At 42.5% G+C, this 19,006-nt stretch overlaps 1 protein-coding gene across 1 annotated transcript in view; it reads right to left on the bottom strand.

Annotated features, from left to right (window-relative positions):
* itfg1 (integrin alpha FG-GAP repeat containing 1) overlaps positions 1 to 19,006 on the bottom strand; it is an 83,719-nt gene that overhangs the window by 30,244 nt on the left and 34,469 nt on the right. The window contains exons 10-11 of the mRNA XM_086107638.1: positions 15,101 to 15,252; positions 702 to 864 (exon numbers count right to left, since the gene is read on the bottom strand). Coding sequence (XP_085963764.1) covers positions 702 to 864; positions 15,101 to 15,252 — 315 coding nt within the window. The remainder of the gene's footprint in view (positions 1 to 701; positions 865 to 15,100; positions 15,253 to 19,006) is intronic.

The raw sequence follows: 19,006 nt of genomic DNA, 5'->3' as shown, positions 1-19,006 counted from the left end.
TTCCTCACAATATTAGCAGTCATAATGAATCGTATAAAATACACAAAGCAGATTGATGGAGAGCTGTGCTAATAAAAGTGTGTGTGTGTGTGTGTGTGTGTGAGTGGGTGTTTGTGTAGCCCGGGAGCACAATGGCAAGAAATGGATGTCTCGTCTTGCACAAACAACAGCTGGCTGAAAGTCGCCTCATGGAGTTGAATGTGCCTTTAACTGCAGTTGTGATGCCCCAGAAACACACACACACACACACACACACACACACACACACACACACACACACACACACACACACACACACACACACACACACACACAGATCCACAGAGTAAGACGCTCACACATGAACATGCACACACATTTGCACTGTTATTCACACACACATAACTTACACACATGCAGACATGAACAAAACCCACACACCAGTAAAGACACCCATACGCGCACGCGGCTCAAGCACTACTTTAAGGCAGGGAAGAAAGTCATTTTTGTTGATATGAGTGGTGGAAAAGCTTAAAACCTAATCCACTTTTCTGCTTTAGAAGGGAAGCTCATATTCTGGTGATGTTGGATTTCTTCTTGTTTTTATGCCCCATCTGCCATAGAATTCTCTAATAACAGACATCACCATACACACACACAAAAAGAAAAAAGAAAGAAAGAAAACCGACGCAATGAGGCCAAGAAGCGCAAGATCTACTCACGTCCTCGTAGATGTCAAAGAAGGTGGCCATGATGGCATTGGGGATGGCGCCCAGGTCCGACTGGTCCCAGTGGATGCGGAACATCCGGCCAACGCTCTGGCAGGGCAGAGCGGAGCTGGTACATGGAACGTTCTCCAACAGGAAGGCTTGCTGAGCACTGGAACTAGGACACAAATGCAGAAACTGTCATTAGCATCTCAAAAGACAAAATCACTAATTTGAGATCGTCTTTGAAAGATCCCTGGAAATGGCCAATAGACATGCCGACCAAATTTATATTAAAGTGAATATGGCTTCCTGGGCTGAATTATAAAAAAATAATTCCAATATGTGTTTAATGAGTCACCTGTTTAAGACTTTTGAATGTCATTTTGGAGCAGAATGTTTTTTTTTTTTCCAAGGTCACTTTTGTTCAAAGTCTTCACTTGGAAGAGTTCTACGCTAATAAATACATGCACAACGCTAAACTCCACTCTGTCTTCCTCTTCACTTGTTTCTGTCGCCGTTTCGCTTGAACTCTCGAGGGAGTTTGAACCACGTCTCCGCCAATCTCCATCCAAGCATCTTTTGAGTTCTCTCTATGCTGTCACATCTCAGTGGAAGTTACCCTCCCACCCCCCCCTCCCACACACACACACACAAAAACACTTAAAAATAGCACATAACAGCGATAGATTTTGAAACGAGTCTCTTTGGCTAGCAGTGTGTTTCTGCCGCTGAAGGTATGCAGACGTCTGCCGAGGACAGTGAACGCCATGCTAAGTGATGACCGGGGTAAAATGCTGACCGATGCCGTTTAAGTGATTCAAACAAACACGGGTGAGCCGTGCTCACGTACGTAAACAAAGCAAAAAGGAAAACAGATGCAGCCGTTGACGGCCAGACATGTCAAATGTACATTTTAATGAAGCAAGTGAGTTCGCGGAGATGATGCTGTCGATTTCACGAGGATGCAGACAAATGGAATTTATTCTTCAAACATCCAATATGGCTTCTTTGTGGTTCGCTGATTAAAAGCAAGGAACCTTGCGTTTGGGTCATGTCAAATGTCAAGTTTGTCGACAGAAGAGCTCGGCGAATCAGATTGCTCTTTAGCTGGGTCGGCGGGGCAACTCGGGGGGCTCAGGGGTGGGTGGAATTTGAGCTGGATTAAAGCACTCCAATTGCATACAAAGTGTATACGTTGAGAGCTGGATGTTGAGATCATGTTCGACTGCGTTTTAATCCATAAGCATTTGCGGTGTACTTTGCTTCCTCATGATGATGACAGTTTGGAGTGCGTACGTGCGCACTATGGTGTGTGTGTCCTCTCTGGGATTGTTGGGCTTTCAAAAGAACCCCACTCAGCGCTGCAGAGGTGGAACACACACACTGCTTATAATCAACTTTTGTAAAAATAAATACGTAAATACATGCATACATACAGTACATAAAATAAATAGCACATAATGCTTGAAATTAATAATAAAAATCCAAATAACAGTAAATAGATATGCATGACAATTGTATTATGTTTTGTCATATATTTTGGAACCCCCAGGCCTTGAATTATTATTGTGAGATTTCATTTGGCAAAAGACTAACCACCAGTGATGGCACCAAGGGAAATATACAGTTTAACTATACAACAGGAAATGAAACTCATTTCCATCCTGTCCTGGTCCTGGCCCCTCAGCACAATAAATTTTTTTTTAAAAAAGCCCCACAAATAACAGAGAATAAACATCTTTAATGGTTGCTCAGGTAGACCCGCGTAAACTTCCAGGAAACATGACTTTTAAACCAAGATGGCTGACGACTTGTGCATTTCAAAGCTGAGGTTGTTTGCTGACTTTGTGTATGTCCTCTCATAATGAACGCAAATGCTGTATGCTAATTGATTCTAATTATCCAGAGGAGAAAAAAAATATTCAAATTTTTATTGCTTCCCGTGGGGGCGGGGGGGGGGGGGGATGATTCTACAGCACAGCATAGGAAAGCATTCAACGACCAAGACGGGCCCTTCACGGATCAGTGCTAGAGAGTGAGCCACCTAGTTTTTTTTCCCTCTGAATTCCTTCAGTGGTGTTAAAGTCATAATCACAGTTGACGTTAAGTGTGAGCAAATGAGTCGTCGTCAAAGAAAACAACATCTTGAGTTTTTGGCCATTATGTGGCAAGGTATGTGTGCGTACCTTAGGGGCATCAATTACGGCATGAACTGCATGTCTGCAGGGAGTCTCCTATTTCCAGCGCTTCCCTCTACCCATCTAATTGGTCCCTGGAGGGAGGAGGGGGGGGCGGCCGGCCAGCGTGAGCTCAGACAGATGATCGTGCCGAGAAACCGCTACCAGGCCGCGTCGAGCGGATGCTTAGCTGTGATCTGCCAATCCACGGTGGGGTTAGCGGGCTACATTAACCCGACCATCTGCTCCTTGATTTGCACCCCTTTTTGACTTTTCTCCGTTACATCCTTGGGCACTGGCAAAAAAAAAAAATCTCAACACTATGTCGAGACAAAACATCCAGTGGTTTGTGAAAGTATTAGCCTCACTTAAAATTTTGGACCTTTTTCCACATTTCAGTCTTCACACATCAAATATTTTTGGGTGAAGAATCAATACCGAGTGGGACACAATCATGAAGTGCAACAAAACTTTGATGATATTTAGAACTTTTCTTTTTATTTGAATAAATAAAATACCGAAAACCAAAGCCTGAGGTTTGGTTATTTTATTTGGGTGGAGAATGACATCAAAGATTGATAACTCGACATAAAACTCACAAATCGAAACCGCAAGGTCAGAGACTGACCAAACATATTAAATTCACCGTCCAAGCGAGTTTCCCTTAGCAGCACGGTCAGCGAGTCGATCATGAGCAGACCCCAAAGGAGAGTCAAGTAGAAATGCTTAAAAAACACCAAGCACACCATTTTGGTTCGAAGCGGCCCTTTTTCCAGTCAACTTGGCTATTCCCAGGTATCCTTCAAAGATAATTCTCCCCCACAGAGATCTTGACTCTGTAAATTCTGCTTTTTCTTCAGCACATGACACATAATTGACGCAGTAAGACTCCAACGCCACCACACGCGTGTCAAGTTAACATTGAGGACCCAGATGTTAAAAAAATAACACACAGATTCTGGGTGTTCCCCCCCCCCCCCTTTTTAATTGATTTATTTAATTGTTTTTTATTTTTAGCGAACACCAGTTATTGTTTAACTTGTTTATAGCTTTATGGCTTCACCATCGTGGTTCAAAGAGCTTTTAAGCTCCATTTTGGCTACCGTTCCTGATTGAAAATCCAAGCATGTGAAAAATGTTACTTAAAACATTGCCTGTAAATTTAGAAACGCGTTTGACCCAGGAACCGATAACGGTAATCAGGGGCCAAGCCCTGAAACATCTATAGAAAAAAGAAGAAAAGTCGTTGACATGCCCTTGAAAATGTTTAACAATACAATTGATAACAGCATATTTCGATTTCTATTTCTTTGGTTTCCTAATTGTTCATAAAAAAATCAAAAGTGTACGGTGTTAATCAAAAAAGAGTATTTTCTTTGTATTAGCAATAAGTGTTCTTGAGGGCCCTGTGCCTGTATTTTTTTAATCTATATTACAGTGAGTAACAGAGTTTACAGAGTAGATTCCAGCGACTAAGTGTGCATTCTTTGAGACCTAAAAAGCGTGGAGCCGACTCGGAAAGAGCGGGATTATCCGCCGTAATACCAAACGGCGATCCTTTTATATGCCCGCGATTAGTTGAGCGTGACGGAGTGTCGACACGCTGTTGCGGCGTCGGCGGGATTAAAGGTTCTGTAGCAGTCAAAACACCTCTGGGGGAGATTCCTGTTGCCGTCATGATCACACTACTTGACAAAAAAAAAAAAAAAAAAAAAAAAAATGACAGGATTACACAAATATGACTAACGGCTTTGTGTATGATGCTTTGCAGCAGTAATAATTTGACTCTCCCTGTTTTTGACATGATCGAAGAGGCCCAGTGGTCAAAGAAAACAGTGCGGTTGACTAATGAGGCAGACATCAGTTTTCGCTATTAAAGGAGAGAAAAAAAAACACAACAGGAGACAACAAGACGATGTCTTCGACATCTAGACAAAGAGTGATTTGAAATACCATCGCCTAGCAACAGCCTGCTAAGCTCTTGGCAGCTGCTTCATTGGGCTGCATACAGAAAAATGGCGAGACATACAGACACACACACACTTAGACATAAACACAAGTAGACTCATCGTTGGGTAGTTGCCATGTTGAAAGGTATGCTGAAGTTCTGGCTTGGTCCCAAAATTTGGGTTCTCCACCTTGACGAAAAGTTATAGCTGAGCAAACGGCAATGGGGTCAAATCTAAATGTACAGTGGACTATCGCTATTTGAAGGCATTCGGGACCAAGACCCATGTATGGTAGAAGTTATGGGTGAGTACCCCAAAAATTTTATTTCAGGCCCCAAAACTGTTTTAACTCCACAGTGAAATTTGGTAGGCATGTCTATCAGGAGTAGACCCACAAAAACACAGGAAGTCTACCATTTTGGATGCAAGCAGCTAACCCTGAACCACCTATGGTAATGTTGGCCATTCTCAGAGTCCTTGAAAGACACACTTGATAAATGCGATTTACTTTCCAATTTCTATTCACTTCAAACCACAAATACTATAAGCACACAAGATAAAATACCAAAGAATGGGGTTTTCGTCATTGCACGTAGCTGGAGCCAAAGTCAACTCCACAGGGTCAGAATAAGACCAAATTTTTCACCGAGCTACGTGATGACATCGGCAAAGGTAGGTAGGCATGTTTAACATGAAGAGACCCACAAAAAAGGTGTAGGAGGCCATGTCCAAAAAGAGCACAAGGTTGCCATTTTGGTTTCAATTTGGACCCATGTTGGGGTCATTCTGGCCAATTCTTTTACGACAATCGCAGTTCTAGAAATGTTTTTCTTATTACCAGATTTAAACTACCGGTACATATACTAGACAGATGGGCAATGTCTAGTGTGTGTGTGTGATGAAAGTCCTGTCTTTGAGATATTCTTTTAGGTGTCCTGAATATGATATAGAAACAGATTCCATGTATCTCAAGTGTTCTCCTGCAAGTTGTAAAAGGGGTAGGGGGAATTGAAATCGACCTCAAGTACTCCCCTTATTCCCCTATAGCAGAAATAAAAATTCATATGGTGCTCCACTTCATTTGTACTCACAGAAATCTATTTTCAACATTTTATTATATGAGTAGAGCAACATGAAGCTGGTGTTCATCTGTCGTGAAAGAACATTTTTACACATGGCAGACCATTGTGATTTGACGTTGGAACCAGCCCCAGCAATAACTATATTCTGGCTGGCGTTGACCTACAGCTCGGAGCTGCGCACGTCACATTTTCGTCTTCACCTCCCGAAGGCTCGTCTTGTTGATTCACACTCAAAAACCCGTTTGATGAAAAGCGTGACATTAAATGACGGTTTCAACGCCTCGCTCGGTGTCAGGTGCTGTGCTAGGAGTTGCTCCGGTTCAGCCGTTTTCCATCTGTGACCTCATTTCACCTTCCCAAAATAGCTCAAAGTGTGTGTCGCGAGGTCGGAGGGTGACATTTAGACCCTCCCTGTTCTCCTGGCGGTCTCATGGAAGCCGGGTGGACCCATTCTGCATCAAACGCTGGGAGACAGCGTGATGCTCGGCCTTCCCCGGAGTTGGAAGGAAAGGGAAGTCAATAGGCAAAACCAGCATTGCGTCTGCATTTAAATGTCCTGCTCTGCAATGTGCAATAAGGAAAAATTGCTTTCGGTTTGCTCCTCTCTTTCCTGGCTGTGCACTGTTTCTCTAATGATGATTTGTGGTGGTGGTGGTAAGTTGAGGGGACTTTGCACAAAGCCTATAATTCAGCCTAAGTGCTCCCATTCTGACTCACTGCGATGAGCAATAGGAGCTAAATTTACCAGTTGAATATTGCCCATTCCAAACTCCGTTTTTAACTTGAGCAGGGGGACATGAAAAAAAAAATGGAGCTGATTTTCATAGCAGGAAAAAAAACCATTACATTTTAGTGAGAAAGTTCCTCAAAGTAGCCTCCACTCAGCTGCTAGTAAAGACAAACAACTATTTGCGCCCAACACTCACACCTAGGGACAATTTGGGACAATGTGGGAGGAAACCGGAGTACCCATAGAAAAACCTAATGCAGGCACGGGGAGAACATGCAAACTCCACAAAGGAAGGCCAGAGCCAGCATTGAACACTGCATCTCTGCAAGGTGAGGTGGACATGCTAGTCGACACGTGCTGCCCTCTCAAAACCATTTTCAGACTGAAACGATTAAATGATTTTATTACCTATTTCAGCAGTCACATTTAAAAGCACTTGAATAATATGTTGAGAGAACAATGAAGCACATTTTCTGCTGGCCCGGATTGAACGCTTACCGCCAGCAGGACCTTGACTCCCTTTGTCTGTGCTAAATAAAACACACACACGCGCACGCACACACAGACACGCACACACAGACACGCACACACGCACGCACACACTCCCACCACGCGTTTCGTGTGCGTCGCCTTGGTAACATTCTGAGCTGCTCTCCATCAGCGTGGATCAAAGTCATTTTTGAAACTCAGCTCAAATTGCCTTCGCTTCTTGATGCAGCAATGCTGACATTGCTGTCAGGTAGCGTGCTTTCGATACGCTTTAGGAGGATTTCATACAAAAATAGAACATTTGGTTTTGTGGGACAAGATGCTTTTTTTTCCCCCAACTGAATTAAAGAATTTTCCTGAAAACGTGTTTTTTTTTTTAATTGTGAAGGAAAGTAAAGAAGTGTACAAACTAAGCCCAAATTTTCTGAAAATAAAGCAATTGTTTCTGAGGCAAAATATGAAAACTAATTTTAAAAAATCATTTGAAAAACTCATCACGCAAGATTTCAACAATTCTGAAGAGACTTGCGTCAGTTATCATCTTATATGAAAATAACATTACCTCGTGAGATCGCAATAGTCTAAACTTGACTCACTGTACGTAACGTCCCAAGAGACGTCAAACTTTGGCAAACTACATCGGACTTCGTCAAATATCATGAAACTTCAGCTCAGTGAGCATTTCCAGTGAAACTAAAATGACCAAAGCAAATTCCAATGCTACGAACTTTGATCATCTAGCACGCAGGATCTCATACAAGACCATCAAATTACGCAGAACTGGACAAAACTGAAGTAAATATATATTTTTTTGCCCATCCATGTGACACTGACATTATACTTGCTGCGCTGACACATATCAACTCTCAGTACATGGACCCTCTAAGCTCCTCTGAGAGCCACGAAAGTGAAACGAGGAAGATTAATTAATTTTCAATGTTAGAAGGGTGAGTCGAGAAGGGAGCATTTATCTTTATCCTTCTTTTCCAGCAGGGAATCTCTGACAGGAAAAAGTAAAAAAAATAAAAAAATAAAAAAGAATGTATGAGATAATTGCTCTCCTGCGTGTTTATACATTTGCTCAGAGGCTACTTGAGCGAGGGTTCCCCTAATGCTATTTGAGACCCCCCCCCCAGAGTACTGCAAATGTTACACAGACACTTTATGATGAGACACAATGCTCACTGGGGGATTGCCTGTGTGGTTTAAGAAACCACTGTGGCTCATTAGACACATTAAAATATATTCTTAGCACCTCTAGGCCTGTAGGTGGCAGTAATGAGCATGGTGTGTCACTGCGCCGCTTGTGTCCCACGGCAAGCGGGCAGTCAGGGGCAAAAACCTGAAAACACTCGCTATCTATCCAGTCAACCAAACAACTGTCTGACTAACTACCTATCTACGAAACTACCACACTAACGAAAACACAAACTAACTAAGCAACTGCTTTACCACTTTGTAAGTATGTATATTCAAGAGCTCGGAGCTCGGTGCTTTTCAACGTTACAATCCGAAGTTGTGACTTTTTAACGATGTAGGAATAGCCCCACCAGCCAATTCCATGGTGTGCCGGTCAATATTTTCAACGACTCAATTCAGCTTTTTATTTAACACGGTGACCAGTGAGCCGGAGGGGATGTAGAGTCTCATAAATTTGGTGAGACAATTTCACTATCACAACGAATTGGCGATCGTAGTCTGTTTGTCTCTCTGTTTCTCCCCATTTGGGTCTTTGGCAAGCAAGATAGCAGCTTTGGCCACTGGCGTCACAAAGTTGCGGTCTTTCTCTCTCACTCTGTGCCTGCTCGGCACCCGGTGAGCGAGGGATAAAGTCGGCCATGGGAACGTTTATCCTCACTCTGCAGTTAATAGTTTATGCTTGTCATTATTATTTTGTTATCGGTTGTCTTTTATGTTTCCACAACCTCAATTTTGCTGCATCGGCACCATAGAATGTGACAATAAAGTCATTAGTTTATTCTATTTTATTCAATTTTTTTTCTTAACTGCACTTTGTTACGGTTGTGGATGTTAATGTGCTCTATGAAAAGAAAAGTTGAGTTAAGCCCCCTCCACCCCCAAAAAAGGCCATGAAATCTATGTGCTCACGGACATGCATGCATAGTGAAACAGCAAATAGATCATTAAATCAGATATGTTGCTTTGAGCGCAATTAGAAAGGTCATACTGCATTTACGGTCATACGGCATTTACGGTGAGTTGACGTCGTTGCAGGAGACAGTGAGTATATTTTAAAGAGTTTGATGCTGTTAAATGTTAACTGTGGGAAAGGTGCGCCCGTTAATCAAAATTAACTAACTAAATCTGAGTGCAACATCATGCTTAACTTCTATTAAAATGTATTAACTTGTTAATTTTCTTCTTGGCGTTTGGAAGTTTTTGTTAGCGTGATGACACTGGAGAAGCATGTAATGCTTTCAGTGATGTCACCGCTCATTGCAAGCCTTTCATCTCCCGTCAAATGCAAAGAAACGTGATGCCACGAGTTGAGGGTGTCAATCATGCTCCTCTTTGGCACGTAATCTTTTCTTACCCGGAATCATCCGCTGGGGTCTAAGTCCCATGACCTCTGTGGCTTTTAATCAAGATGCCATATTGTCATGTGTGAACAAGAAGAAACAACGTGATTACTGTTTGGGATAATCCCCTCTTGAAAGGCAAACGTCACGGCTAACGCAAACAGTGAACTCTACAGAACATATATTTTTGAATGAGTGTACCATGACAACGGGCGAGCATAGCCACACAGATCACGAGAGAAAGATCCATTGTTGGTTTTATTGCTTCACGAACTAAACGACTAAACACAAATTAATTCAAATATGTAAATAAACCATTGAATTACCGGTAACAGACCAACTAAGCAACTATTAACAAGCTCATTAACAGACAAAACAAATTCTATCTATCTAGCTAGCTAGCTAGATAGCTAGCTAGGTATCTGAATTTAATGGGCTTTTGTCTTGTCTTCAATCACACGGTTATTAAATTTTGCATCGGTCGGAAGGGGGGAAAATAAGCCTGAGATGACATGGGGTAGAAAAAAGATGTGGCTAGTCGCTTTCAACTGTTCCCAACTCCTCTTTATCCAAAATCCTTGACTTGTGTGAAGTCTGAGATCTTGTGTTGCAACAATGCTCAACACACACTCAAGGGATGAGACAGCATCTGGAGGCGTCGTCTGTCCTGTGACCTGGATTTAATGCTTGTTGCTTTTAGGAGCCGCCGATGGAAATAACAATCAGGGGCGAAAAAAGGAAGATGCTAACACAGACAGGCTTGGATGATCGACACTGATGTCAACATGGTTCCTCTCAGATGTTGTCTTTTATTTACTCAGAAGGGATAAAACTTGAATTTCACACAGATCATCTTGGCTTGTTTTTTTTTTTCCTCCTTCGCTCTCAAACTTTTCGGATACAGGAACTGATTTCTGATTCCCAGATTGTGATTAGTTGTTGTTTTAATCACTAAACAATACAAAATAAGCAACAATAATTGTTTTAACAGTTATCGTGGAAAAAAATCTTTGTAATACACTTTACTGCAAAATGAAAAATAAAATCTCACAGATGATGTCTAATTTGTTGGAGTAATCGATTGAACATTTGATTCTTAAAATATTTGATAATGACAGCCCAAAAATATTCATATTTTTTCAATGGAAAAAAAAGCACAATCTTTAGAACAAAGATGTATTTGTCAGGATAAAATGGCGTCATATTGTAAGAGTAAATTCAAAGTTCAAGGAGGGAAGAATGTCATAGTTTAATTGAATGTCAGAAATACCATTGATGAAAGAAGCACCCCCCCACACTCATCCCTCAATTAAAAAAAGGAGGAATATAATTTAAAAAAAGTGTTTGTTGATGAGAAAAAAGTAACCAGATAAAAAGCCTTTGATGTAAAAAAAAATAACCCCCTTAGGACGCATTAAGGTGAATCAGCAACTCCATAAATTGTATACATATCCATGTTGCTAATGAGTCAATGAGCTGAATAAGCTAAATGGGGAAAATCCAATGGCAATTACTTAAGAGAGGCGTAAAAAAATTAAAGTAATTTGCTAACATGAAGTGACTATGAATAAAGTTGAAAAAAACTCTGAGGAGCGGTATGTTAGAGAATTTGTTTATTAGATAGGCATACAGTATTCTATTTGGATAAATTTTGAATGAGTCAGTAATGAGCAATTAATTCAGATGTCAACCAACTCGATGTGTTAAATCGGGCTCATCAGAAACAGAGCAGACACAGTTAATTTGATTTGGGTTTACTGACTTGAGTTTGTGAACTCGCCAGAAACAGTGCTGATCATATCTGATCACTTACTGAAGTCAGCAAACTCACCAGAAACCCTGAGGACTAAGTTGATTCAGCTGTCTCGGTTCAATGGGTAAAGGTGGTGGAGTGCCCTGAAATGAAGCAGACTCAAATGGATCGGTTTTATCGGTTCACTGACTCAAGATTGCAGAATCAGTTGCGTTAATGATTCACAGGAACTACCACAGATGCAGATGATTCCATTGTATGGTTTTGTTGGCTCAAGATTTGCAAACTTACAAAAAACACCACCGACTCTGATGATTGAACTGTATTAGTTCACTGACAGAACAAATAACGCAGACTCAAGTGATTCAAATGACCAGGGTAACTTCAGAGACCGTCTCCGAGTCACATAAGTCCATAAAATGAATCGACCATACGACCACTACTACAATGCGCTAACGGCTTCAAACTCACGTTACGATGGTCATTTTGGTACCACATACTGTGGGAAAAACAGCAGTGAACTGCAACTCTGGTGAACAGGCATGATATGAAAGCACACACTTCAAGCCTATCTCGCCATCACCCAAATGTGATCATTTAAAAAGCAGCCTTTACTCATGATGGCAAGCACTTGTGAGAGCTGCTAAAAATAACCCAGCGGGAGGGAGGATGAAAAGACTGAGGGAGCATGAAGGGTTTGCATTTAAGTGTGTACTGTCTAAATATTTGCTTGGGAGGGAATCACAGATTGTGCGATGGGACGCACTGATAACATCTCCAACATAAATTGTATTCGGGTTAGCTTTTGGTGGCTTCTCCGCATTTATTGCAAGATCCCAAGCGCTGAATGTCAGGAGAATCGCAAAAGATGAATCATCTGAGTCTCGAATGATTTCCGGCTCATTTCTTCCAAGAGTATGTTTCCATCTCCGGACTTAAATCATGGTGTGATTATCGACTCTAACCTTGATTTCAAAAGCCACGTTAAACCTGTTCATCACCACCTGATGAACTTATTCAGGCTCGAAGATCTTCGATCCAAATAAGACAAAGAAAACCCGGTTGACGTATTGATGTTCAATCGATTGGGCCAGTAATTGCCAACCTTTACTGACCCAGAGAACATATTTGACAGACACTACGGCACATAAATGTCACAACAAGTAGATATATTGAAATAATGATGATCACATCTCACTTACCCACAAATTCATGTAATTTTTGTAAAATTGGGACCTGTTGACTACCGGGCGGCCCGGTAGTCCAGTGGTTAGCACGTCGGCTTCACAGTGCAGAGGTACCGGGTTCGATTCCAGTTCCGGCCTCCCTGTGTGGAGTTTGCATGTTCTCCCCGGGCCTGCGTGGGTTTTCTCCGGGTGCTCCGGTTTCCTCCCACATTCCAAAAACATGCATGGCAGGCTGATTGGACGCTCTAAATTGTCCCTAGGTGTGAGTGTGGGCGTGGATGGTTGTTCGTCTCTGTGTGCCCTGCGATTGGCTGGCAACTGATTCAGGGTGTCCCCCGCCTACTGCCCGGAGACGGCTGGGATAGGCTCCAGCACCCCCCGCGACCCTAGTGAGGATCAAGCGGTTCGGAAAATGGATGGATGGACCTGTTATTGTTGATCACAAAGCTATAATTCTGTCGATTTTTGATGAGTTTGAAATTGTATGAAAGTGTCTTGGATCATAGTCTGAGGTATATTTAAGGTTTAAACTATTTATAGGAAATTATGATGATTTAGGGGAGTATATAATCGTTTAGTTTTTTTTCTTTTAGCTATTTGCAGCAGGGCTAAATCACCACTGTTCGAGGATTACTGTATGTCGCTGGCATGATTAGTTTTGTTTTATTGTCACTGCATAAAAACACAATGAAATTGCACATGCCCCCCCCCCCCCACATAAAAATAAACAGACGGCCGAAAAAAAAAATTGTAGTAAATTCAGAGCTTTCGGAACCGATGAGGTGTCATTGGATAACTTCCCGCAGCACATGTCATGATCTGAAAACGACACACCAATGTGGCCATGCCGTGACTGTTCTACAAATCTACCCACAAAAAGTTCGGGCGATTTGGCTTTCAGGTAAGATTTCCTCACGGAACTAAAATGCATTTCGACCTCTACAGGTGAACTTCAATTGACTTCTGAACTTTTACCTTTTCAATGTTTCGGTACCTCCTGCACAACTTGCTGAGCTGAGTGGCAAACATTCACAACAGTGGTACGGTATATTCCATAAATGGACCAATACATTTCCCTCCAATTCAGTTAGAATCGGTATGTAAAGGGTCGTCTTCGTCACACTGTTCACATTTGAACACCAAGAGATCCTATTATTGAGGTCCATCCTGAAATTTCCCCAGAAAGTCTGATATCCCTCACTTGTGTGAGCCGGGGGCATGTTTCCTGTTTGCAGATTATGACGCCGCAGGCTTACAAATGGTGAGGAAATAGAAGAGGAAGCTCTAGCAGCTCGTGCGATTACTCCTGGTGAGACTCCAGTCATTTCTTCAGGGCAGGGGTGGGGTGGTGGTAGGGGTCCTTGAAGGGGGATTTTAGCGATGACTACATACAGCTTTGCCCAGAAAGTAGGGTTCAAATAAATGTGTTTGTTTGTGTCCTTTGAGGCTCTTAGCTACGATCGTAAGGACAATCGTGACAGCATGCTTGCATACACACTCACAGAGACTCACACACCAATCAGTATGAATCAATGATCACAGCTCTGACCTCTTCAACTATCTTATCTTCATCTCTTAAAATAATCCATATAGGTCTTTCAATACACACACACACACACACACACACACACACACACACAAAACGCGAATGCACACACTTTTGTGTCGACCATGTGTATGTCTAGGCACATGGCGTAATGACTTTTAAAAGGGCTTTCTTATCAGCGGTCAATGTCTGCATGCTGAAGATCACGCTCACCTTAGCCGCCTTCTTCCACTGGTGCAGGGCCGTGCTCAGACTGACAGAATTAATGTTGATACCTCGCTACTTACTTAGATATGGAGTAAGTGAGGCCGGCATGGTTGGAGGAATGCAGTTACTTTGTGAAGGATTTTGATAGAGGTGCCGCACTATTCACACATTTTCCACTGCAAAGTAAAGCCTATTTAATTAATAAATATTGAAAAAAATACAAACCTATTTGAAAATAAATTTAAAAACCCATATCATGTTTTATTAAAATGAAAAAACCCCACAAAGAAAAGCGAAAAGTTTAACTACAAACACAATAACAATAAAATTGATGCCTACACTGTCTCAGTTGCACTAGAATCTTCATAGTAAGGATTAAAAAAATATATGAAAAATTATGTAATTCATAAAAATAAGCACCAATAAGCATGAAATTACGATGTGTTGTTGTTGATGTTCCCAAACTTCTGCATTGTGTAGCCAGAACACTTAGTGTCGATGCAAAGTGACAATAAAATCTAACTTCTACGATCGCACTCAATGAAGATGTCATTAGGTGGACCGAATGTTGTGGCTGAGGTCATGTTACAGCTACAGGAGCACCGGATGACAAGATTATCGGCAATGTGCCAAATCTCCATGTAATCCATTTACCGGACATATTTGTCAACAAAGGGTATGCTGTGTCTTATGGTTTTGCGGAGAACAACACTTCATCACATCTGGAGGAGCATTTTCGAGGCGGTCCTACCTGCCGCTGGTGTTGCGGAGGACCACCAGAGCGTCGGGGAAGCCGTCCAGGTTGTAGTCCCCGACGTGTAAGGACAGAGGCTGGCTGGGCTTCCCTGGCACGAAGCTCCACACCGTCCCTCTCTGTTGGAAGTCGGACAGCACGGGGACCCACTTGAAAGGGAACACACAAAACAATACAATCAGAAACATGACATAGTAACAATAATTGCAAAAATAAGCGCAAGTAAGGCATGTTCAGGCCCTCGAATAGGTGATTAAGGAATTATTTACCCTCGGTCATGGTACTGAAGCTTTAAGGGAAGTAGGAAAGGTGTGGTGCCCTGTTTGTTGATTAAACTGGAGTTGAAATGGAGTGATCTTAAGAATGTAGTGTGTGTGTGTGTGAATGTGTGTGTGTGTGTGTGTGCGTGTGTGTAAGCACCAGCATCATCAACTGAGCTCGAAGGTGAGAGCAGTATGCAATTGCTCACGCGCACATCTTAGCGGAAACATTGAGCGTCAGCCATCTGTCTACAATACCTGCTTCCAACTGGGGCTCATTTGGGCGAATTTCCGAGAAAAAGTTTGGCAAAGTCCTATTCAATTTCAGGCGCGAATCCTTGAGACTTTCAATTTCATCCAGATTGATGATAATCGTGTTGGGCACTGATTATCTTTCAAGAACATGCCAACTACTCGTGGAAAATCTTTATAACCGTCACGAAACCTTGAACCCATGCCCTACCCATTTTGACAGTGTAGGCAGAAAAACCTCATGATCCGGCATCTGTTTAGAATACAGGTACTTGCTTGGGGCTCATTTGGACAAATTCCCTCAGAGAAGTCAGCAAGAAGTCTGGAATATGCCCAAAATGCCTGCTTCCAACCAAAATAATCAGCTTCCAGTTTAATATTGGCCATGGCTCCATCAGTCTCCTTTGCGCACCTTTTTATGTTAGACATGTCTACAAAGATTTTGTGTCGGTCATTCAAAATGGAGGTGGGGGCATTTTTCTAACTTTCCAAAGGGGATCTCGTGAGTCGTTTCTGTTGCAGGCAGCAATATAGTCTACAAGGTACTCCAGTTCTGCGTTAGAGAGCTGACTGATGGCATTAGTGGGAACAGCGAAAGTAACGGCATAAGCGTCCCTTTATGACACCTCTGCGGTACCATTATCACCTCTCGCTTCTTATGATTTCCGTTTCACCGAGCAGTAGGGAAGCTGCCACCTTCCTCCTTCAGGCTGACGGAAATGAGAAAAGTAGGTGAAGCCATTTCAATCGGGGGATGAAAGTTGCACGTTAATGGTGTTCAACAGGTGACTAACTCTCGCTCTCTCGTGGCAAGCGTGACAATTAGCCGATGGCTGATGGATTACACTGCACGCAAAGTGCCAGGGTGCATGATGGTGAGGGAAAAGGGGGACAACGATCGTCCCTTGTTATCCTGCTGAAACCATTGCGTTGTTCTGCGCAGGCTGCAAGTTGGGAGGCAACTAACGATTATCTTAACAAATAATTTCATCTGTTGATTATTTCTTTGATGATCCCCTTGTTCACAAAGAGGATATGATACAGAACCGATAGTATGGACATTTATGTGGTGATCGCTGATATATCACACACTCAACTGTGAGATTTGTCTCAGTGCTCCAGATTTAGCATGGATTTAATGAGACTTTAAGCGACAATGAAAGATCATTTCAGACCCAGCGCAATGTGTGTGTGTGTGTGTGTGTGTGTGTGTGTGTGTGTGTGTTTGTGTGTGTGGCCTAGCAGGGTGCGTAGCCAGATGCTGGTAGGTATAAACTATTCATGAGTGTTAAAAAGGGAGCAGGTGCGACGGGAAACACCGCAGAGACGATCATCTGAAGTGCAACTAATAACTCTAACTAGCAGCAGAATGTCTGCAGATTTATTCGTGATTACGTTAACAGCTGGTGTAATTAGCTATAAAGAAGAAATGTAAATCTCAATGTAAATGTCATTGACAATTCCACCCCTCCCACCAAAAAAAGATTAAAGGCTCAAAAATGAGTCCAACACGTTGACTGAGGAGTCAACCTAATGAACACATTTTGAGTTTACCCCTGAGCGAGTTGAACAACCTTTGATATTAACTCAATCAAGATAAACCACTTTGATTAAAGTGGCGGGACTCAAAAGATTTAATAGGGGTAAGATGAGGGGTAAAGGTTAGATTAAGTTGGTGTTTGTGAATTCTTGTGAATATGTGGGGTTGAGAATTTTGCATAGGGTTAGTGGTTAGAGTGAAGTTTTCCAGCCGCGCTCACACTCGCACCGATGGTACAATTTAGAGTGCCCAATCAACCTGCCATGCATGTTTTTGGAATGTGGGAGGAAACCGGAGTACGCGGAGAAAACCTACGCAGGCACAAGGAGAACATGCAAACTCCACACAGAAAGACTGGAGCCGGAATCAAACCCTGCACTGCTGCGCTGTGAGGCAGATGTGCCTACCAGTCCTCCATCGTGCCACACAAACACATACTTGTACCAGAACATTACAGATGGAAGCAATTACATAACTGTACCTGATACATAGCTCCCTGGATATGAGCGAGATTATATCATTCTGCATTGTATTACTTGAAAACATAAGGCGGACAAAAGATGGCCTGAACTGAGGGTGGAAAATATCATAAAGGAAAAAAAAAATTTTTTTCTTTGGTCTTTGTGTCTGTTATCGCTCATCTGTATTGCGTGGCTATCCAATGATTGTTGTCTCACCCAACACGGAATGGAGGGAAAATGAATCAAATCGGACAGTAGACCGTGACGGGGCTATTCCTTGGTATAAACATAGCAGTCGTGTTGAGCGCTTATGGTTTAAGCCGGGCCCATTAAAACAGCGGTGTGGTGTTCACACAAAAGTGTCAGTATATTAATATGAGAGTGTTGAGATCCAAATGACTTCGTTAATGGAGATCAAGACACGAATGGCATTTGCAGTGGCAAAATAATGCAATGACTTGAATGCAATGGTTTTCAAACTAGGGTCCGAAGGCCGTAATCTGTCTTTAAAGATTTGGTTTTATTCTATTAAATCTGTCAAGAATGTTCAAGTAGTTAAAATAATTATCCATCCATCCATTTTCCGAACCGCTTGAGCCTCACTCACTCAGGGTCGCGGGGGGTGCTGGAGCCTATCCCAGCCACCTCCGGGCAGTAGGCGGGGGACACACTGAATCAGTCGCCAGCCAATCGCAGGGCACACAGAGACGAACAACCATCCATGCCCACACTCACACTAAAATAATTATTCCCATGTGATTTACAGAAAGTTGAGAACTTTGCAATAACGGCTGTGGGGGGAGTGGCCTTTTTTTTTTTTAAATGCAAATCTTTTTTGGGCGAACAGCCGGAAACACGTGGGCTACAGACAGTGCTGCATTGCACGGAACATCAACATTCAAATCTGAATATGAGGCAAACAAACACACAAAAAGCCTGGCACACTCCCGCCGACTTGCTGTAGAGCGCCTGTCGCTTCATTAGGCCAAGAAATTAAAACGCGGGCGGCAGCAGTGGAGTCTCAGGGTTACCGCCGGGGAGCTGGCCAAGATCGACAGACAACAAGGCAATTGAATTACTTTTATAAGCAGCCGTGTGACCAAGTAATGACTTTTTATGACGCTGCAGACATAACGACCGGGGAAATGTTCATCGCATTCCGAGCGCGGCGAAGAAGGGCGAGCGAATGGGGAAAAGGCTTTGGATGATAGCACAGCATTTCGTTCTTAAATGACAATTTAGATTGATGCGCATGGTAAGAGATGTGCCTCAATTCAGAGGCTGCATTTCAAGGCCGATGTTACAATACAATAAATGAGAATATTGCACAGACTGATGGCACACAGGAAACGACTTTTCAGAAGAACTACATTCAAACACAATCCTTGAA

Source organism: Hippocampus guttulatus, chromosome 3 (assembly GCF_054856545.1).
Source record: "Hippocampus guttulatus isolate MCC_2025c chromosome 3, RoL_Hgut_1.0, whole genome shotgun sequence".
NCBI classification, from domain to species: Eukaryota; Metazoa; Chordata; class Actinopteri; order Syngnathiformes; family Syngnathidae; genus Hippocampus; species Hippocampus guttulatus.
The sequence above is the reverse complement of the archived record's forward strand: the minus strand, read 5'-3'. Positions and strand labels throughout refer to the sequence as shown.